Here is a 17,425-nt window from a genome sequence, read left to right on the forward strand (position 1 = left end):
GTTTTTGTTGACTAATTTCCTAATAAGTAAACACTATAAAATTATAACACATAAATAATGATAAATATTTGTTTATTAAAAAGGCACTTGTTGCTAAAATGAAGGAAATCTGAACTCTCCTGGACCACAGGTGTGTAGACAGAAAGGAGTTCTACAGAAAGTACCCTCACAGGGTGATCTCATCATAAATGCCCAACTAGGTAGGTCATGGTGGGTAAGTCACACCCCAGGCATACAACTTCTTCAGTAAAAAATTTGTCTTTGCCTTAAGCTCTGTCCATTGCTTTTGTGCATCTAGGTAACATAGCTTTGAAATAAGCGAATCACCATCAAGAGAGCACATAATCTTGTTAATTATCCTGTAATCCAATCCTCACCTTGTGTTCTCCCATTTTCATGTAATATTCCTTACATTTGCTCTTTAATCTCAAATACATTAAAGAAAATGTAAAACAGTCATTCTCCAGAGCATTTGAGGTCTTGCTTCCCAGCAATTCTTGTCAGTTTGAGCTCACATAAACTCTTACAAAAGTTCTCTACAGGTTTCAGTGTTCTTACATCAACAGGTGGTACAATAAGATCAAGCTCAACTACATTTGTACTAGAAGGGTGATTAGAAACAAATCCAGTTAAAACAACCAACCAACCAAACAAACAAACAAAAAAACAAAACCAACAACCTTATTATTGTCCTCTAAGATTCCCATGAAGGCAAATGAGATTTTACTTAGACAGCGAAGGTATAAGTTCAAAAAACATTTTTAAAAAATGAGATGTTCTATTTCCTCCTTTATCCAACACTTCATAGAAACACAGAGTGCCCTTTCCCCTTTCCTCTTTCCTGTTGGCTGGAATCCAAACATGTTGACTGGAGTTCTTATCCCTGCTTTGGACTGTAAGGTGACTTTGAGAATAGAAGCCACACAGAGTAAAGCAACAAGATAGAAGGAATGTGGGTTCTTGTTATACTATCTCTGGAATGCCTACCTTTAGATTTCTTGAACATGAGACATAAACATTTATATTGTTGATGCCACCATCTTACAACTAAAATTAATCCTAATTACTATACTGAGATCAGAGTGGTGCGGATAGAGGGAGTGGTGGGCACAAAACCTCTGAGATAAGAAATGTGTGGCATCTTCAAGGCATAGTAAGGTTAGGGTGTCTGGAGTACCAATAACAAGAAGGAAAATGGTAGGAGATGGGCTGAGGGCTAACAGAGCCAGATGGTGTGTACTTAGGACTTAGTGGTTCATTGGTATTTTGAGCTTTTATTTAGATGTGGGAAGCCATTGAAGGGTTTTAAAAAGTGACTTGATTGATTTATATTTTAAAAGAATCTCTCTGTAGAGAACAGACTGCTGCTAATGTGTAAAAATCTTCATGGTGGGTAAATAAGTATTTACTACAATACTTATATACGTATTAAAAATTCTAGGTTATAAAACTTCATGGAAAACTTGACAATCACCTTTATGAATTGGCCAAAGCTAACACTGAATCATTTACAACTAGTTGCACAACAACTTATCAGAATAAAGAATGTGTTAACACATAGGGTTTGGTCTATATGAAAATTGAGTAAACAGTCCAAAATTGTTGAGAATCCATATGGTGTATGGTCAGCTCAGAGAGCTCTGTGTTTGAATCTTGCCTCCGAGTTTTACTAACTGGGTGGGTGACCTCAACTAAACCATTTAACTTTTCTAACCTACCAAAGTGTAATCATTTTGCTTCCAAAGAGTTTGTGAGGATTGAGTGTTTAGCATAGTTTCTGGCACAGAAGAATCAACTCGTAAATGGTGTCTTCATTATCATTTGTCACAATTTTTAGAGTTTAAGAATACTTAACCACACTTTTAACATTGGATGAAGGCAATATAAAATTTCCAGTCCCTAAAGAGATTTTACTCTGTTATGGGTAGAGATAGCTCACACAAGCATTTCTCGCCACTAGGATGAAAACGCTCTAAAGTGTATCCACTTTTTTTCCCTGATATCTGGAAGTGCCTGACTGGAAGACTTGAGTATCTCAATCATAGAAATAAATGTCTCATAAGAAAATCAATTATCATTCTGATTCACATCTCAAATTATTGTGCATTTAATTATTATGAATCAGCAAGTATGGGCCCCATCAGTACAAGAACACGGAAAAGATCCAGTTTGTGGACCCACGTAGGTGAGGCCCAGCCTCTTAGCTAGGTTAATCTTACCTCAGTAGTACTTACCAAGCACCAATTACTTCTGCATGAGCAGCAATTCATCATTGGAGAATTAATCCAAACACGGAAACAAACAAGTGTTTGTCATAGCTGTCGATGGGAGAAATTGGCATTTATAACCAATCAGACTTCAATTTATAGTCAAGGATATAAATACTGTTAAAGTCATTTCTATATAAGGATGTCCAAACCTGTAGAGAAGTTTTATAAGAATTCAAGACAAACAGAAGACACCTGGAAGCAAGATCTCAACAGACTGAGAAAATGCTTCTTTGAATGGCAGTTTGCAGCTTCTTTGATGCATTTTGACTTAAGGGGGAAATGTAAGGAAGATTACATGAAGGTGTGAGAAAGAAAGGCTGGGATTAGATTACATTTCTCTAGAGAGGACACACAGGTAGAACTGCCATCTTCCAGTAATTTGCCAGAATAATTAACACAAAGGGAAAGAGGAGAGGCACTGGCTACATGTTCCCTAGGCCTTTTAGAAAACATAGAGTTGTTCCTTTGGCCACATACATGCGAATCTATAAGAAAGGTGGTATTGTAGACATCAAGGGAATGGGCACTGTTCAAAAAGGAATGCCCCACAAATGTTACCATGGCAAAACTGGAAGAGTCTACAGTGTCACCCAACATACAGTTGGCATTGTTGTAAACAAACAAGTTAAGGGCACGATTTTTGCCAAGAGAGTTAATGTATGTATTGAGCATAAGCTCTCTAAGAGCCAAGATAGATTTCTGAAATGTGTGAAGGAAAATGGTCAAAAAAAAGAAGGAAGCCGAAGAGACAGGTACCTGGATTCAACTGAAGTGCCAGCCTGATCCACCCAGAAGGAGTGCACTTTGTGAGAATGAATGGAAAGTAACCTGAACTACTGGAGCCCATTTCCTATGAATTCATGGCATGATATATTTTAAAAAATAAAATAAAAGACCTCTAATTGAATAGGTGTTCCTTCCTCCAAAGAAATATTTAAAGAAAACCAACTATCCTAAAAAGAGGACGTACAAATGGCCAATGGACATATGAAAAGATGCTTGGCATCACTAATCATCATGGAAATACAAATTAAAAGCACAATGAGCTATCACTTCACACCTATGAGAATGGCTATCATCAATAAATCAATAATCAACAAGTGTTGGTGAAGATGTGGAGAAAAGGGAACCCTTGTGCACTGTTGATTGGGATGTAAATTGATGTAGCCACTACGGAAAACAATATGGAGTTTCCTCAAAAATATGAACCAGCAATTTCGCTCTTGGATATTTATCCGAAGAAAGCCAAACCACTAATTCAAAAAGATATATGCACCCCTATGTTCAATGCAGCATTATTTACAATAGCCAAGATGTGGAAGCAATCGGAGTGTCCATTAATAAACAAATGGATAAAGAATACCTATATCCAATAAATTATTACTCAGCCATAAAAAAGAATGAAATTGCCATTTGTGACAACATGGATGGACCTGAGGGTATTATGCTAAGTGAAATAAGTCATTTAGAGAAAGACCAATAGTATATGATTTCACTTATGTGTGAAATTTAAAAAACAAAATAAATGAAACAGAAGCAAACTCAGATACAGAGAACAAATCGATGGTTGCCAGATAGGAGAGGGGTTGAAGGGCTGGGTGAAAAGGTGAAGAATTTTAAGAAATACAAATTAGCAGTTATAAAAGTAGTCACAGGATGTGAAGTACAGCATAGGGAATATAGTCAATAATATTGTAATAACTATGTATGGTATCGGGTGAGTACTAGACTTATCTGGGGATCACTTTGTAGGTATATAAATGTCTAATCGCTATGTTGTATAGCTTAAAATAATATTGTATATCAACTATAATTTTAAAAAATAAATAAAAATAAAATGTTAAAAAATAACTTATTTAATGCAGGTAGTCTTCCATAACATGGTTAATTCTTTAAATCATCTAAATTATATATTCGAGTGATCATTGAAAAATGATTTTGGTCTATAGCCATGCCACCCTGAATGTGCCCAATCTCATCTGATCTCAGAAACTAAGAAGGGTCGGGCCTGGTTCGTATTTGGATGGGAGACAGACCATCAAGGAAGACCAGGTGCTGTAGGTGTAAAATAAATAAATAACAAAATTTAAGAAAAAAGTGATTTTGACTTCAAAGGTAAATTTAAGATGAACGAAGTGCTGTTAATTTGACTGATTGAGGCTTAGTCTTTCTAAAAATTTTTAAAAGAAACAATTTTTAAAAATACACCATTAATGCATTTTGAAACTATATATATAAATATGTTTTTCAGTCAGTATATTAAAATGCATACTTTATTTAATCAGAAAAGTAAAATGGAAAAACATGAATAAAACCCACTTAATCTTTTATATCCATGCTGAATTTACTTTATTGAAAAATAATATTTACAGTTCTACTGCCTTCCCATTTGTCTCTTGATTTTGGAACTATTGTGCCAAAGCAATAATATCTTGGAAATGCTAACATATATTTGTCAGTGTATCTCAGAAATGTTTTAGTGTATCAGTAATATTTACATTACAAATGTTAACTCTTGAATTTCCCCAAATACAATGACTCTCGACAGTTTATCTTCTGTAACATTTTCAAATGACTAGAGGAGCCAGGCAAGGGAAGACAGCATTTACTCAGGTGATAACTGCTCAGGGAGTTCAGAATTCCTCTCCTTTGTTTAAACTGTCAGCAGCAGCTTTTTAAAAAGTTGCTTTTAATTAGTTATATCAAAAGAGTTACGATTTCATAAATGAAAATTTCAAGAGTAGCCATTCAGGATTATAACTCATGGCTCAGACACTTAGGAATTTGAAAGAGCTGTGTTTTTTTCCAGCCCAACATGACAGTTGCAAAATCCCAGCATTTATGAGAAAGTTCTCAAAACTAACTCAATTCTGGTTTGCTAAACATTTAAGAATATAACTATTAAATCAACATTTATTTTCATTTAACATAGAAGTAAAAATTCTCACTTTTTGTCCTAACAACAAAACTATAAAACTAAGACATCTTCAATAAGTTCTTAACACTCACTGGACATTTTCTACTGCAAGTCATCTCAACTAATGGGACAAAGAGGATGTGGAAACCTTCCAGTAGTTCAGGCTAGGAACCGCTGGACTCCTCCACCTGGGACAAAATTAAGCAGATCTCTCTTGCCACTGAAGCCCAGCATATAGTGTCCACGGGCTCCAGGTCTAGAGCTGCTGACCAGGCACAGTTCTCTGCCACAAATAACACGCACAGAGGCAAATAGGAAATTCACCCAGGAGTTTTGTTCAAACATTACAAACCTGCAACACAGGGGAGGGTAAAAAAAGAGCAGTAAAATAAGGGGAAGGGTTTTTATTTCGGTGAAAATTTCACTTGCAAATTATATAATATTCCAGGGGATGCCAAATCAAAGATTCCAAAACTCAGTTTGCCCAAGTTGATGGTATTTTGTAGTTGAGTCTATTTTTCATCACAGAGTAACACTTAAGTTTTGTGGCTTCCCAAGGAAGGAAAAACTATATACAAATGCGTGTGTACCAAAACACATATGCGTGACACAGGCACACATCTAAATACTTATATACTGTCTCTCTCTCTTTCTCCTTCTCTCTCTCTCTCTCTCTCTCTCTCTCACACACACACACACACACACACATACATGCACACTCAATCGATCTTGAAGAGTAAATCAGTGTCTTTATTGAACTGAAAAAAATGCACTGTATATTTTTTTGGTAGCAATATCAGAATCGTCCCAATAACAGAAGGGAAATTTCATGGGCATAACTAAATATTTGTCATATTTGACAAGCAGTACATTGAGAGGATGTGAACTACAATACATCACCAAAATACTAGGATTTTAATATAACAAGAAGGAATCGAAGCACCTCCTAAATCAGATACAAGGAGTAACACACTTGTTCCGGTGTTCAATACAGTTTTCAGTATCTAGAAACCATTTTTTTGGAATAGAATGATTAATTTAATCACTTAAATAAAGGCTCGTAAGGCTCTTGAGCTCTAATGCATGTTTATAGTTTTATATAATTCATAAAATGGGTGTTTCTGCAGCTCTCTCTTTCCCCCAGTGTTGCAAGTCCACATATCAGAAGAAAAATGATGGAGAATTTGAAAGGCAACAGAAAGAGTAAAAGCTGTACTTTTCAAAGTATAACACCTCTCCCTTCCCGGAAACTAGTTAACTGTGTAAACGGCAATATATATATACCAATACTGTTTTAATATTTATTAAAAATAAATATTAAAAAAAAATGGGCTTTTCAGACATGTATGACTCACGAACCCCCGAATCAAAGCAATGAGCTGAAAGCAGTGAACAGCACAATAAAAATCTCTCTTCGATGCAGTGCCCTGCCCTCACTTTCTTTTTTTCTTTTGCCTACCTCCAGCCTAAAAAGGGTACTCAAAAACGTGGTGTTTCTAACACTCGCTGTGTAGTAGCTTAATTCTTCCATAAAGAGATCACATAACATGAAGAGCACAGAAGTTTCCGATGAGACTCACACTGTTGTCACCACCTCCAACTCTGAAAGACAGAGCGAGTCTTCTCTTTTTTATCCATTTGTCTTTTAAAGTTTTGTTGCTTTCAAACCTTAAGCAATCTAGAAACACTCTGGAGTATATAGGATAAAACCTAAGTTTTCTACCATCTCATTTGTTTTAAGTGACAATTTGTTCGCAAGCAATAGACTAATGAGATATCATTTGAATTTAGTGGCCGGTTTCATTAATTGTAAAAAGACACATAACTGGTGAGGACCTATAAGAATTTTAATATCATAACTTGTGGCCCAATATTTTAATTTTTTTCAGCTTGAGCTCTGAAGCTACTTACAGAGCATAACTTTGCCCTTTGGGCTCCAAAGTTGCCTGCAGAGCGAGCAGCTCCCTTGTGCTGGTTGTACTGCTCCATAAATCGTACTCCTTGCATTGTTGTTAAATAATACTCCTTGTGCTTTAATTGTGTCATCAAAGACAGATTTGTATTCTATAGGCAGGGGCTGAAACTAGGATGTCGATAAATACTTAATCAGGTATTACTCATTGTTCTCATCTCAGAACGCCACTTGCTTGACCACTGAGCCAGCCCATTGTTGAAATGTTACCTCCACCAATCAGAAAATGAATAATGTAAGTTTATAGTCCTGTTTCCATTAGCAGCCTATCTCCAATTATCAGCTCCCTGCTTTTTTCCTGTTATTAAATCCTGTCTTATCCCCTCCATTTTGAAATATCTTCAGTTCATACTGTTTGATCAGCCAAGAGTCTCAAGATCTGGGCCATTGTTACTAAATGCTATTGTTGCAAAATGTTAAAATGTAGCACAATATTTTGCAGACCAGCTGTAAACAGGATGAGCTTGACAAGAACCCAACTAGGGATAAGTGTAGCCAACTGCAAAGAAGAAATCAACATATAATTGACCAAATGTCATATATAAGCAATGGCTAAGCCTTCCTTTGGGAAGGCTTTGGATGTGAATCTCCTGTCTCCTGTACTTGCTGTAAGAAAATAAAACTACCTGACAACCACCACATCTCGTTTTTGAATAGAACACCACATCTCGTTTTTGAATAGAACACCACAAGTGGTGAACCTCTTGAGTTCCGAAACAATGCTGAAGGCTACATCCCTAAATTGCAAATCATATATGAATAAAATTCTCTTTTAATTTCTTTTGAAATTTTTTATTAAAATTGGTATAAATTGAATACAAAAATATTCAAAGATGGTGATGAAATTGGCTATTTGGAAATAAGGGTAAATTCAAAATTCATCAAAAAACAAATCAGTAAAAATAACCAACAATCTTAGGGGCAAGATTCTTGCCCTTTCTTGGTAAGTGATGTTCTGATTTTATTCTCCTCGAACTACCCCCAGTTTAAACTGAAATAGTAAATGTTAATGGGATAATTTGAAGTACTCTCTGTAGATGTGACAGCTTTGGACTAAAGTCTTGAAAAATGAGAATGTTTTATTTTCACTTTATTATTTTCACTTTCTCTCTCTTAAGAAAGCTAATATAACATGACTGACGAGCACTCCTCCCTTTTATACCATTTCACCATTAGTGATTCATGTCTATAGTTTACCAATTTTTTATTCAGGCTTCCTCTACTTAAATTCAAATCCATTCAGGAGTGATAACTCATTAAAACACATACATTATATTAATAGCTTGATTAAATCAGCTATAGGATAATCAAGGAATAAACTATAATAATGTAGGTAGCGGAGACCAATTTAGTCCAACTGAGTACCTTCCAGATTCTATGCAAGATGCTCACCAATGGAAATTCAAAACTGAATAAGCATGGTCTCTACTTGCTAGGTCCACATAAAAAGGGTTCAAGGAGGGAAAATGAGGCTGATATTGAAAGAAACTGGAGAGGGAGAACTGCATTTACTTCATAATTTTATTTAACTAACACTGGTCCTACTCATATCTATGACCAAGAGTATTATCTACTCAAAATACTGATATTGCTTCAGTTCTTACTAAAACTGAAAAAAAAAAATTTAATTTAAATAATAAATTTGAAACCTTAAAAGTTTTTTTAATCCACAAATTGAAAAGTTAAACAACATATAGCATTCTATCTTTATTGGCTTTAATATATTTGATAAAATATGCCCTAAATATCAAACAGCAATTTTTTTTGCCATCTCTGAAAGCCTTAGCAACTTATTAAAAATAAATTTTAAAGTTGTTCTCAAAATACTTATTTAAAAAACACACACAGAGTAATTGATCTATAAGAATACATACAAAATAAGATTTAAAAACAATAATGTCATAATAGACTTTTTTCTTTTAGTAACGTACAAAGCATCATTCTGCCATGCTTCAGTATACTTGCAAACAAGTGGTCATTAAATGAGAAGTAAATTTAGAATCCTTTTATGAAAGTTCTGATCCCTAACTCAAAACATATGACAGAGGAACTAAATTAAATAAAAACATTTTAATTTCATTATTAGGAATGGATGACATTTTTATAATTAATTTCTTTGCACAAACTTCTGCGTTAGTAAGTTTCTTTTAAGGCAAGTTAAGTAAATTCTCTTCCTAAGTTCTCTTTAATTATAATTTATTATTATTTACACTGAATCTATCAATGTCTTAAGCATCTTCATTGATTAGCTCCCTTAAGAAAGGGCAGACTATACCCATGAACGGTTGTAGATTGCTGGCCACATGTCCAGATAAACTTCGATGTTTTCTGAAAACCTTGCTCAGTAAGCTCTGCATGTTTATAGAAGATCTAGGGCACACCATTTGCACTGCAGCCAACAAACATTGCAGTGTGAGATACAGGCAATCTGATTATGGATGAAACAAGCATATTAATATGGATACCAATATTCAGAGTTATAAAAATAAAATGATAAGTAAGTGTTTTAATCTCCTCTTCTTCTCATATATTCTACCCATTAGAAACAAGAGGTAAATCTTATGCCTAAAAGGTACACTCTCTCAGCCCCTATTTTCAAAAGGTGAGGGGCCAGCTGGAAAGAAAAAAAGGTCCAAAGGAATGAAGGAGAAGAGAAAATGGGCCGGATGATCTACAAATGAGAAAATAAATTCCTAAACAAAGAGATGGACTCTGATGCTTTTCTGAGGAGTATGATGATGGAAAGTTTCTCAAAAAAGAGCAGGAAAAACCTCTTGAGATAGCAAAAAGAGCCATCCTAGAGTCATCTTCTCTGATCATTAAACACACCCATGAAAGAGGCTGCCGTGGGTGCCAGGAAAACCCAAGCAATAGCCCTTTACCTCTCTTTGAGTTTCAGTTCCTGATCTGGGAAAATGAGGAATTTCCATCCCTAGGCACTCCAAGTGAAAACTGTGAAAACGACATTTCAGTGGTGCACTTTGACCTTCTTAAACAAAGGATGAACCAAATAATGGTTAATATTGAAGAAGGACCTCACATACTCAGAAGACAGAAAAAGGGCTGCTTGGTCAGCAGCCCCAAGGAAGACAATGAACAAAGGACTCTCTGGGCAATACTTGATCCCAAGGACATTTTCTGCTGTTCCCATGGGCACTGTATGCTTCTTTGGCTGTTCCCATGGACATTATCTGCCTGCTCACTCAAGAAAGGCAGCTAGCTGGTCCACCATTTTTAAAAAACGCCCTCTGCTCCTGCAACTAAGCAGCACATTTGCTGTCACTCACTTGGGAAAGGCAGTTACTCCCCTCCAGGTGGCCTGGGAAATAAGCCCCTGCTGAAAAGACAAGATAGATGGCCTGGCCAACCCAACTCCCTTAGTTCCCATGACGACGCTCCCTTAGTTTCCATGACTACCAATATCCCTATATGATCTGTGCACCCGAAAAACCTGGGGAGCCAGGTCTTTAGAGCAGAAGCTCACCTGGGTCTCCGGGAAACTGCAATTTTCTAATAAATGCTTATACTGGTTAGCCCAATGCCTGTGTCAGTCATTTGGCTGAGTGGCACAGGCAGTAAGAGTCCAGACTCAGTTTCCCTCCAGTTTCAATATCATTGCATGATTCATTTTCATTCTATAGGCACACATTTACATGGTTTTGCTGCAGAAGTTTTCAAAATTAACCTTTGAGCAAAAGATCTGGGGGCCAGCTAACTAAAAAACAGTCACTACATTTTCCTGAAATAGTTTGATAAATTTAGGCAAAATCAGAAACATTTTACTTTCAAAATTTAAGGACATACAGTACACAAAAATTTTTAATTCTGCTTGTGTTTAATAAATAAAAAAAATCACTAATTAACACAGAAAAGCTGCAAGATCAAGCTTTTTATAAGTGAGAGAAAAAATATATCTTCATTCTAATTATACAAAGTAGTATATATTAGTTATTGTTCTTTCCTATCTAGAACCAATTAGTAATTTTCCTCTTGCTTGGACAATTACTGTCCTGGCTACACAAGATTACCCTGCAGTGTATTTCAGTATTTGCTCATCAGATTCATCTGATAAAAACAAAAATAATAAACCCTCTCATAGTATGAACATCTTGTCCACCAAATGAGATTAAAACATTTTTGGTCTTTTTTAAACTGAAATTCAATATCAGAACCATTTTAGAGCTTCAGATCTAAAAAATTCTCCAATATATTTCATTCAAAAGTGAGATACATTAGTTTGGATTTAAAGCGTTTAAAGCGATTCTTTATGTAAAATCATTTTCAACATAAACATCCAATTCCCAACCCCTAAAGAATTTAAATGGTTTCTATTTTACCCGACATTCCCCAGGACCCTAAGAAATGTGATTATTTTACTTATCATCAGCAGACAGGTGGGTGTGTCTCAAAAAGGTTTCATCTATTTCTAGAAAAGCCAAGGTCAACACAGTTTCCAAGTTCTTCTCTTTAGGAAGCAAATCCCTTCGTGGGGAGAAAAAAGAGCCCCAAACAACCATTTTACAATAGGTTTCAGTCTTCCTCTCCTCTAGAGGTCATTCTAGTTAACGGTCACTCCATTCGATGGATGGTTTGCCTTTCAGATGCTCATTAAGTATCTACTAAGTAACAGACATAGTGATAAGCCTCTAAGGACATTAAAATAAAAGTCCAGGTTCTCATACTTAAAAGATTAATCCTCAGTACTGCAACTCTGAGAGGTCAAGAGTTTCTTTGTGTTAAATTAAACCATTGAATTCTTCTGCAGAATAAGGCGAAATATACATACATCCAATAATGAACAGTATGAACAACTATACACTGGAATACAAGAAAAAGTCACATGGCCATAAGTCTGGCACATGTTCTTCCCCTCTTTTAATGCTAGCAGAGTGTGATTCTCAAAAATACACTAATAATATTAACAGTAAATAAAGAGCTCCAAAACACCTGCATGAAATGCATTTTCCCATACTAATGCCAGTCACCTAAACTTATTTTCAACAAGTATTCAAAGATATTCATGTGACTTGAGAAAATTACCATTTATTAAAACACTATGTGCCATGCACTGGTGGGAGTAAACGCTTCTCATAGATTCTCATAGTACATGAGATCATGTACTTTATGTTAATTCACTTGAAATGATCACAGTCCAGTAAGGTAGAGTTTGGTTATTAAAAAGAAACAATGGGTCCAAAATGGAGTCACCTGTGCTAACCCCATGTCACCAAACTAAGGCTTAATACCTGACCTAATGCAGTTTCAACTTTCCGCAGGAATGTGATCTTAAAAGGTCAGTCTGAAATTCTCTGGTCAGCAACAATGAGGTAAACTGCCAGACAGACCCTTTCCATCCCCCCAAAAAAGCGGTAATCCCGTTTTTTCTTATCCCTTCCCCTTTCTTCCTATAAAAGCTTTTCTGAGCAGATCTCTCAGATGTGCTTGTGTGCAGGCTGGGTGTTATTTGTTGAGTTTTAGATATTCGGCTTATTATCATTTCAAGGGGAGAGATCTGGGGAGATCCCTCACTCCGCCATGCTTCTGACATCACTACTTGGTTCTTTTAAATAATCTCTTCATTGGTATTCTCTATTTGAAGAGACAATGACATTATACCATCCTTTATTTATTTAAGCATTGTTTCATTTAGTTCTGTGAATATATTTGGAAGAGCTACTGTGAACTCCTTGTCTGCTAAGTCTATCTGATCTCTCTCAAAGGTAGTTTCTGTTGCCGGCTTTTTCTTTTGCTCATATTTTGCTGTTTCTTTGCATGGCTTTTAATTTGTTATTGAAAACTGGAGATGTTAAATAATATATTATAGCAATTCTAGATACTAGTTCTCTGCCCCTCCCCACTTCCGGACTTGTTGCTTCTCAGAGGGCACAGCCATGACCATGCACACAGCCTTCCTGGGAAGATGGTGATTTTAGCAAGGTTCTCATTGTCTTTCCCTGATCTCTCTGTTAAGCCTTCTCCCTCTGTTGATATCCCTTCCACCTCTTAGGTTCTGCTAATTGTTGGCTGAGTGGCATATTATTATCATTAATGCCTTGGGATATAAATTACTCTATAGTCTGATCCAGTTAAATTCAGGCCCCTTTGAGGAATAGTCTTTGAGGCCAGTCTTTAGCTGTCTTCTTAGTTGTCTCTTTCCCTAGTTCTCACTGGTAAACAATTTAACTTGTTGACCTCTTGAAATGACCAGTCTCCTATTATCTGCTTATTACCACCATCTCCATGGCTTTCAGGAGCACTCTTAGGCTTAAATGTCCCACATTCTGTTCCAGATAAAGCCGGTTGACTTGTGGGGAGCTTCGAAGCTCTCTGTCTTATAGCCTGACTCTATAGAGGTGAAACCTCTGTGCCACTGCTCCAGAGATAGGGGCAGGGACAGTGGCCCATCTCTCTCAAAGTGACACCCTTGATTCATGAATAAGATACTGTGCTGGGATGATGGCATTTGAACTTCTCAGCTCGCCTCTCCTGGCATTCAATCTCCACCCTACATTTGGAAGTTGAATGGGAGGAGAGAGCCTCACCTCTCAGCCACTCTTGTCTGAATTAGAGCCTCTGAAACATAGATTTGATATGGAAGCATAGAAATGAGAAATACTGTCCCTTTCTGAGAGATACCGTAGCCCTCCACTGGGAGCTCAGGAGAGAAGGAGACCTGTGTCCTTTGCCACACCCCACCCTACCCAAGGGTGGTGCTTCTGTCACACTGAGCTGGGAGTGGGAGAGATGCTGCAGATTATGGCTCAGATATCACAGACATTCACTCTTTCTTACTGAAATTTAGTTGATTTTCTAAAACAAATGCTCATTCATTTGCTATATGCCCATAAGAAAATTTTCAAAACTTAAAAAAATAATAATTTTTTTTTGTATTTGTAATTTTCTTACTGGGGAGAGGGCCTATAGAGCTCTCGTGCTACTCTTTTAGAAGTTGTCTATTTATGATTTTAAATATTTATATAACATTTTGTTTATGCAAAATACTGGGATCATAAGTGAACATACTCTTTTGTTTTATTTACTCACTATATTGTGAATATCACTCTATTTCATTGAATATTCTGTCACGATATAATTTCTGGTGTCTCTTTAGAATTTCATTGTATAGATGAACAACAATATTTTTAAGTAATCTCTTATTAATTACTTAATCATTTTCATTGAAACACTATTAATAAGCAAAAGTCTAGAGAATATCCTGCTAGCCAAAAATTATACATATGCTTATTTTCTTTAGAAAGTTTTCAAAACAAGGAATATATAAATAAAAGGTAGGCATACATTAAGACTTCTGATAAAATGTTGACTTGTAGAAACTTCGTTTCATTTAGCACTCCCACCAGCAATGAATGAGAGATTATCTCTAAAATTAGAGACTGCTTAGAAAATATTTCAGATTATCATATTATTTAAGGACAAATCTTAGCACTTCCATTTGAAAAGCCAACTGGGCTGAAAAGACAACTGGCTTTGTCCCACTCAACTGTGGTTTCCTGCAGCCTCGTGAGACGAGTGGACCGAATGGAGCACTCCATCGGCAGCATTGTGTCCAAGATCGATGCTGTGATAGTGAAGCTGGAGATCATGGAGCAGGCCAAACTGAAGAGGAGAGAGGTGCTGGGAAGGCTGCTGGATGGCGTGGCCGAGGTAATGGTCGCCTGAAACAGAAATGCCCTCTTCTGTAAGGTATCAGGTCGCCTGAAACAGAAATGCCCTCTTCTGTAACCCTTAATTTGAGGTTTCTCTCTCTCCATAACTGTAGATCAAATGATTATCTAGAGGTGTTATTTTCTTTAAGCTTTACATACTGATGGTCCTGCCTTTGCTAGATAGTAGAATTAAGCAAAAGTTACTCTAGTAACTGAGAATTGCTGTTGTATGCTCTCAATCTCCAGCCTTACCTCTTATAGACAGATTTGGCCCCCCCAAATTTCCTAGAGCAATTTTTAAGTATGAGAATATGCATCACTATTCCCTAACATGGTTTCTTTCTCCTTCATTAGGATGAAAGACTGGGTTGTGACAGTGAAATCCACAGGGAACAGATGGAACGGCTAGTGCGGGAAGAGTTGGAACGCTGGGAATCCGATGATGCAGCTTCCCAAATAAGTCATGGTTTAGGCACACCTGTGGGTCTAAATGGTCAGCCTCGCCCCAGAAGCTCCCGCCCTTCTTCCTCTCAGTCTACGGAAGGAATAGAAGGTACGGGTGGAACCGGCAGTTCCAATATCAACGTCTAGGACATGTGTTCGTAAATGTGTTCCTAATAGGTGAGAAGGCCGTCCTGAATTTCCATAGCAACGACACTGCAGTAAGTCCTCACTTAACATTGTGGACAGGTTCTTGGAACGGTGGTGAAATGAGGCGTAATGAAACCGGCTTTACCATAGGCTCATTGACATACGCAAGTGTTAAGTTCCTCCGCATCTCATCAACGTTATAATTGAACGACTTTAATCCAGGGCCCACTGTATTTATATGCCCTGACCACCATATGCTGCTGGTTGTTGTAATCAATTGTTAATTCTTCTGCACTTTAATTTATTTTAGGTAAATCTTGCCCATGGATCAAAGATTTTTTTTCTTTTCTTCAGGTAAGAAATTAGTTGTAAATGTTGAGTACAGAAAAAAAAGTCTTTGTAAAGTATATAGAGAGTGGAAAGTCCACTTGCTAACATGACTGAGTCTCAGCTGACAATGAAGTCGCCTTTTAAAGTTAGAAGAGAACTGGCAAAAGGCTTTTGAGTTTCATTTTCAATCACAAAAATCAGTATTGTCATTTTTGCCCAATGCGTGAAGGGAAAGTAGGAGCACTCCTTCCTCTTCCGGCTTAGCTCATGGACGTACTACATAGCTTTCTTATAAGAAAAGAGCCTTTTATTTTAACTACTTTCTTAGGCTAAACTTTTCTAAAAGATGAGCTAGAAAAGAACTCCAAACAGAATGAGTATTAGTCATTACGCTAGAGTTTGTATGAATGATTAAGGTACATGTTGAATAATATGCTTTGTTATTTTATCACATCTAATGTCTGTGAGAATAACTGTTTTGCTTAATTTTTTACATTATTTTCACTCTCATTTGAAATGTACTGCATGAAACCACTAAAGATCAATTATGGGTTAAAACATTATCTCTAACCGTAACATCAGAGAATTGGAATGAGCCCTATCACTGCTTTGCTTATTTCCATAATTAGTTTATTATAAAGACTTAACTATATATTCTCTTTACCATGTGTCTCAACTTATTTGCAACTAAAAACAATGTTGTGACTAATCTAGGAATAGCAACTTACTAAAAATTTTTAGTATGTACTGAAATTTTTACCTCAGCAAATATGTTCATATTAAATAAAATTTTAGGGGAATTTTGAGATTCATTAAAAAATACTATAAAACTAAAGTTTCATACTGTTTTAAGAATACACAATTCAAATACTCTTGACCCTGCATTTCAAACCTAGAATTTATACTCTAAATGGAGCTCATTTAATGAAAAGGAGTTTTGGGTATTAAAAGTTCATCCATTATCAGAGGGTATCAGCCAAAGTTTGAGTCGGCAGCAGTTTGGGGTTTTTATTTGTTGTTGTTGTTGTTGTTTGTTTGTTTGTTTTCATAAGGAGAGGGTCTCACCAAATTTGTGGGGAAGAAATTTCTACTCAGTAAAAAATGAAAATCTTTTTTTTTTCAGAAATGTTGAGTAGATGACCCTTTTGAGAGCTGATTGGATAAGTAAGAGAAAATGCATTGCTAGTGAATCACTCAGAGAATAACAGAAAAGAGGCCTGTTTTTTTATGCTATATTTTAAAGCACGTGTCCATTTAATGAGGAAACAAACCTTTCTAAGATGGCTTGTAAAGAAGTGATCACATGGGTTTTCTTTAAGTTATTTCCCATGGCTTTAGCTTTATTTGAAGTATGCTACACAAAGTCCTTTGGGTAGTCTGCATTCCAGTTGTTACATGTAAACAAACTTCAATCTGAAGTGCAGCCATTATGTGGTATGCATGTGTATTGACCACATGATATACATCAATTATGTCACTAGAAAGTCTTTTTTGATAGTTACTATTATACTGTTTTCATTTCACCTGTAAAAGTTTGCAAGTTTTTTATTTTTATTCATAAATTACATATTTTTTCTTCTTTAATCGGAACATTCTGTCCTCATCCTTCCCCTATCATCTTCCCCTCTATATTGATATTAAGATGTTATATATGCTGGTCTCTCTCAACAAAAGAGAA

At 36.1% G+C, this 17,425-nt stretch overlaps 2 protein-coding genes across 2 annotated transcripts in view; one reads left to right on the forward strand and one right to left on the reverse strand.

Moving 5' to 3' along the window:
* Positions 1-17,425, reverse strand: part of LOC120588304 (broad substrate specificity ATP-binding cassette transporter ABCG2-like) — a 150,683-nt gene that overhangs the window by 67,811 nt on the left and 65,447 nt on the right. The gene's annotated exons all lie outside the window — the stretch shown is intronic.
* Positions 5,918-15,580, forward strand: LOC120588306 (polycystin-2-like). The gene is made up of 5 exons (XM_039845675.1): positions 5,918-5,923; positions 11,687-11,692; positions 12,048-12,050; positions 14,677-14,824; positions 15,181-15,580. The coding sequence occupies exons 4-5, from the start codon at positions 14,699-14,701 to the stop codon at positions 15,415-15,417; spliced, it is 363 nt and encodes a 120-aa protein (XP_039701609.1). The 5' UTR covers positions 5,918-5,923; positions 11,687-11,692; positions 12,048-12,050; positions 14,677-14,698; the 3' UTR covers positions 15,418-15,580.

The sequence above is a fragment of the Pteropus medius genome, unplaced genomic scaffold (genome assembly GCF_902729225.1).
Source record: "Pteropus medius unplaced genomic scaffold, Ma_sr-lr_union100, whole genome shotgun sequence".
In the NCBI taxonomy this organism is placed as follows: domain Eukaryota; kingdom Metazoa; phylum Chordata; class Mammalia; order Chiroptera; family Pteropodidae; genus Pteropus; species Pteropus medius.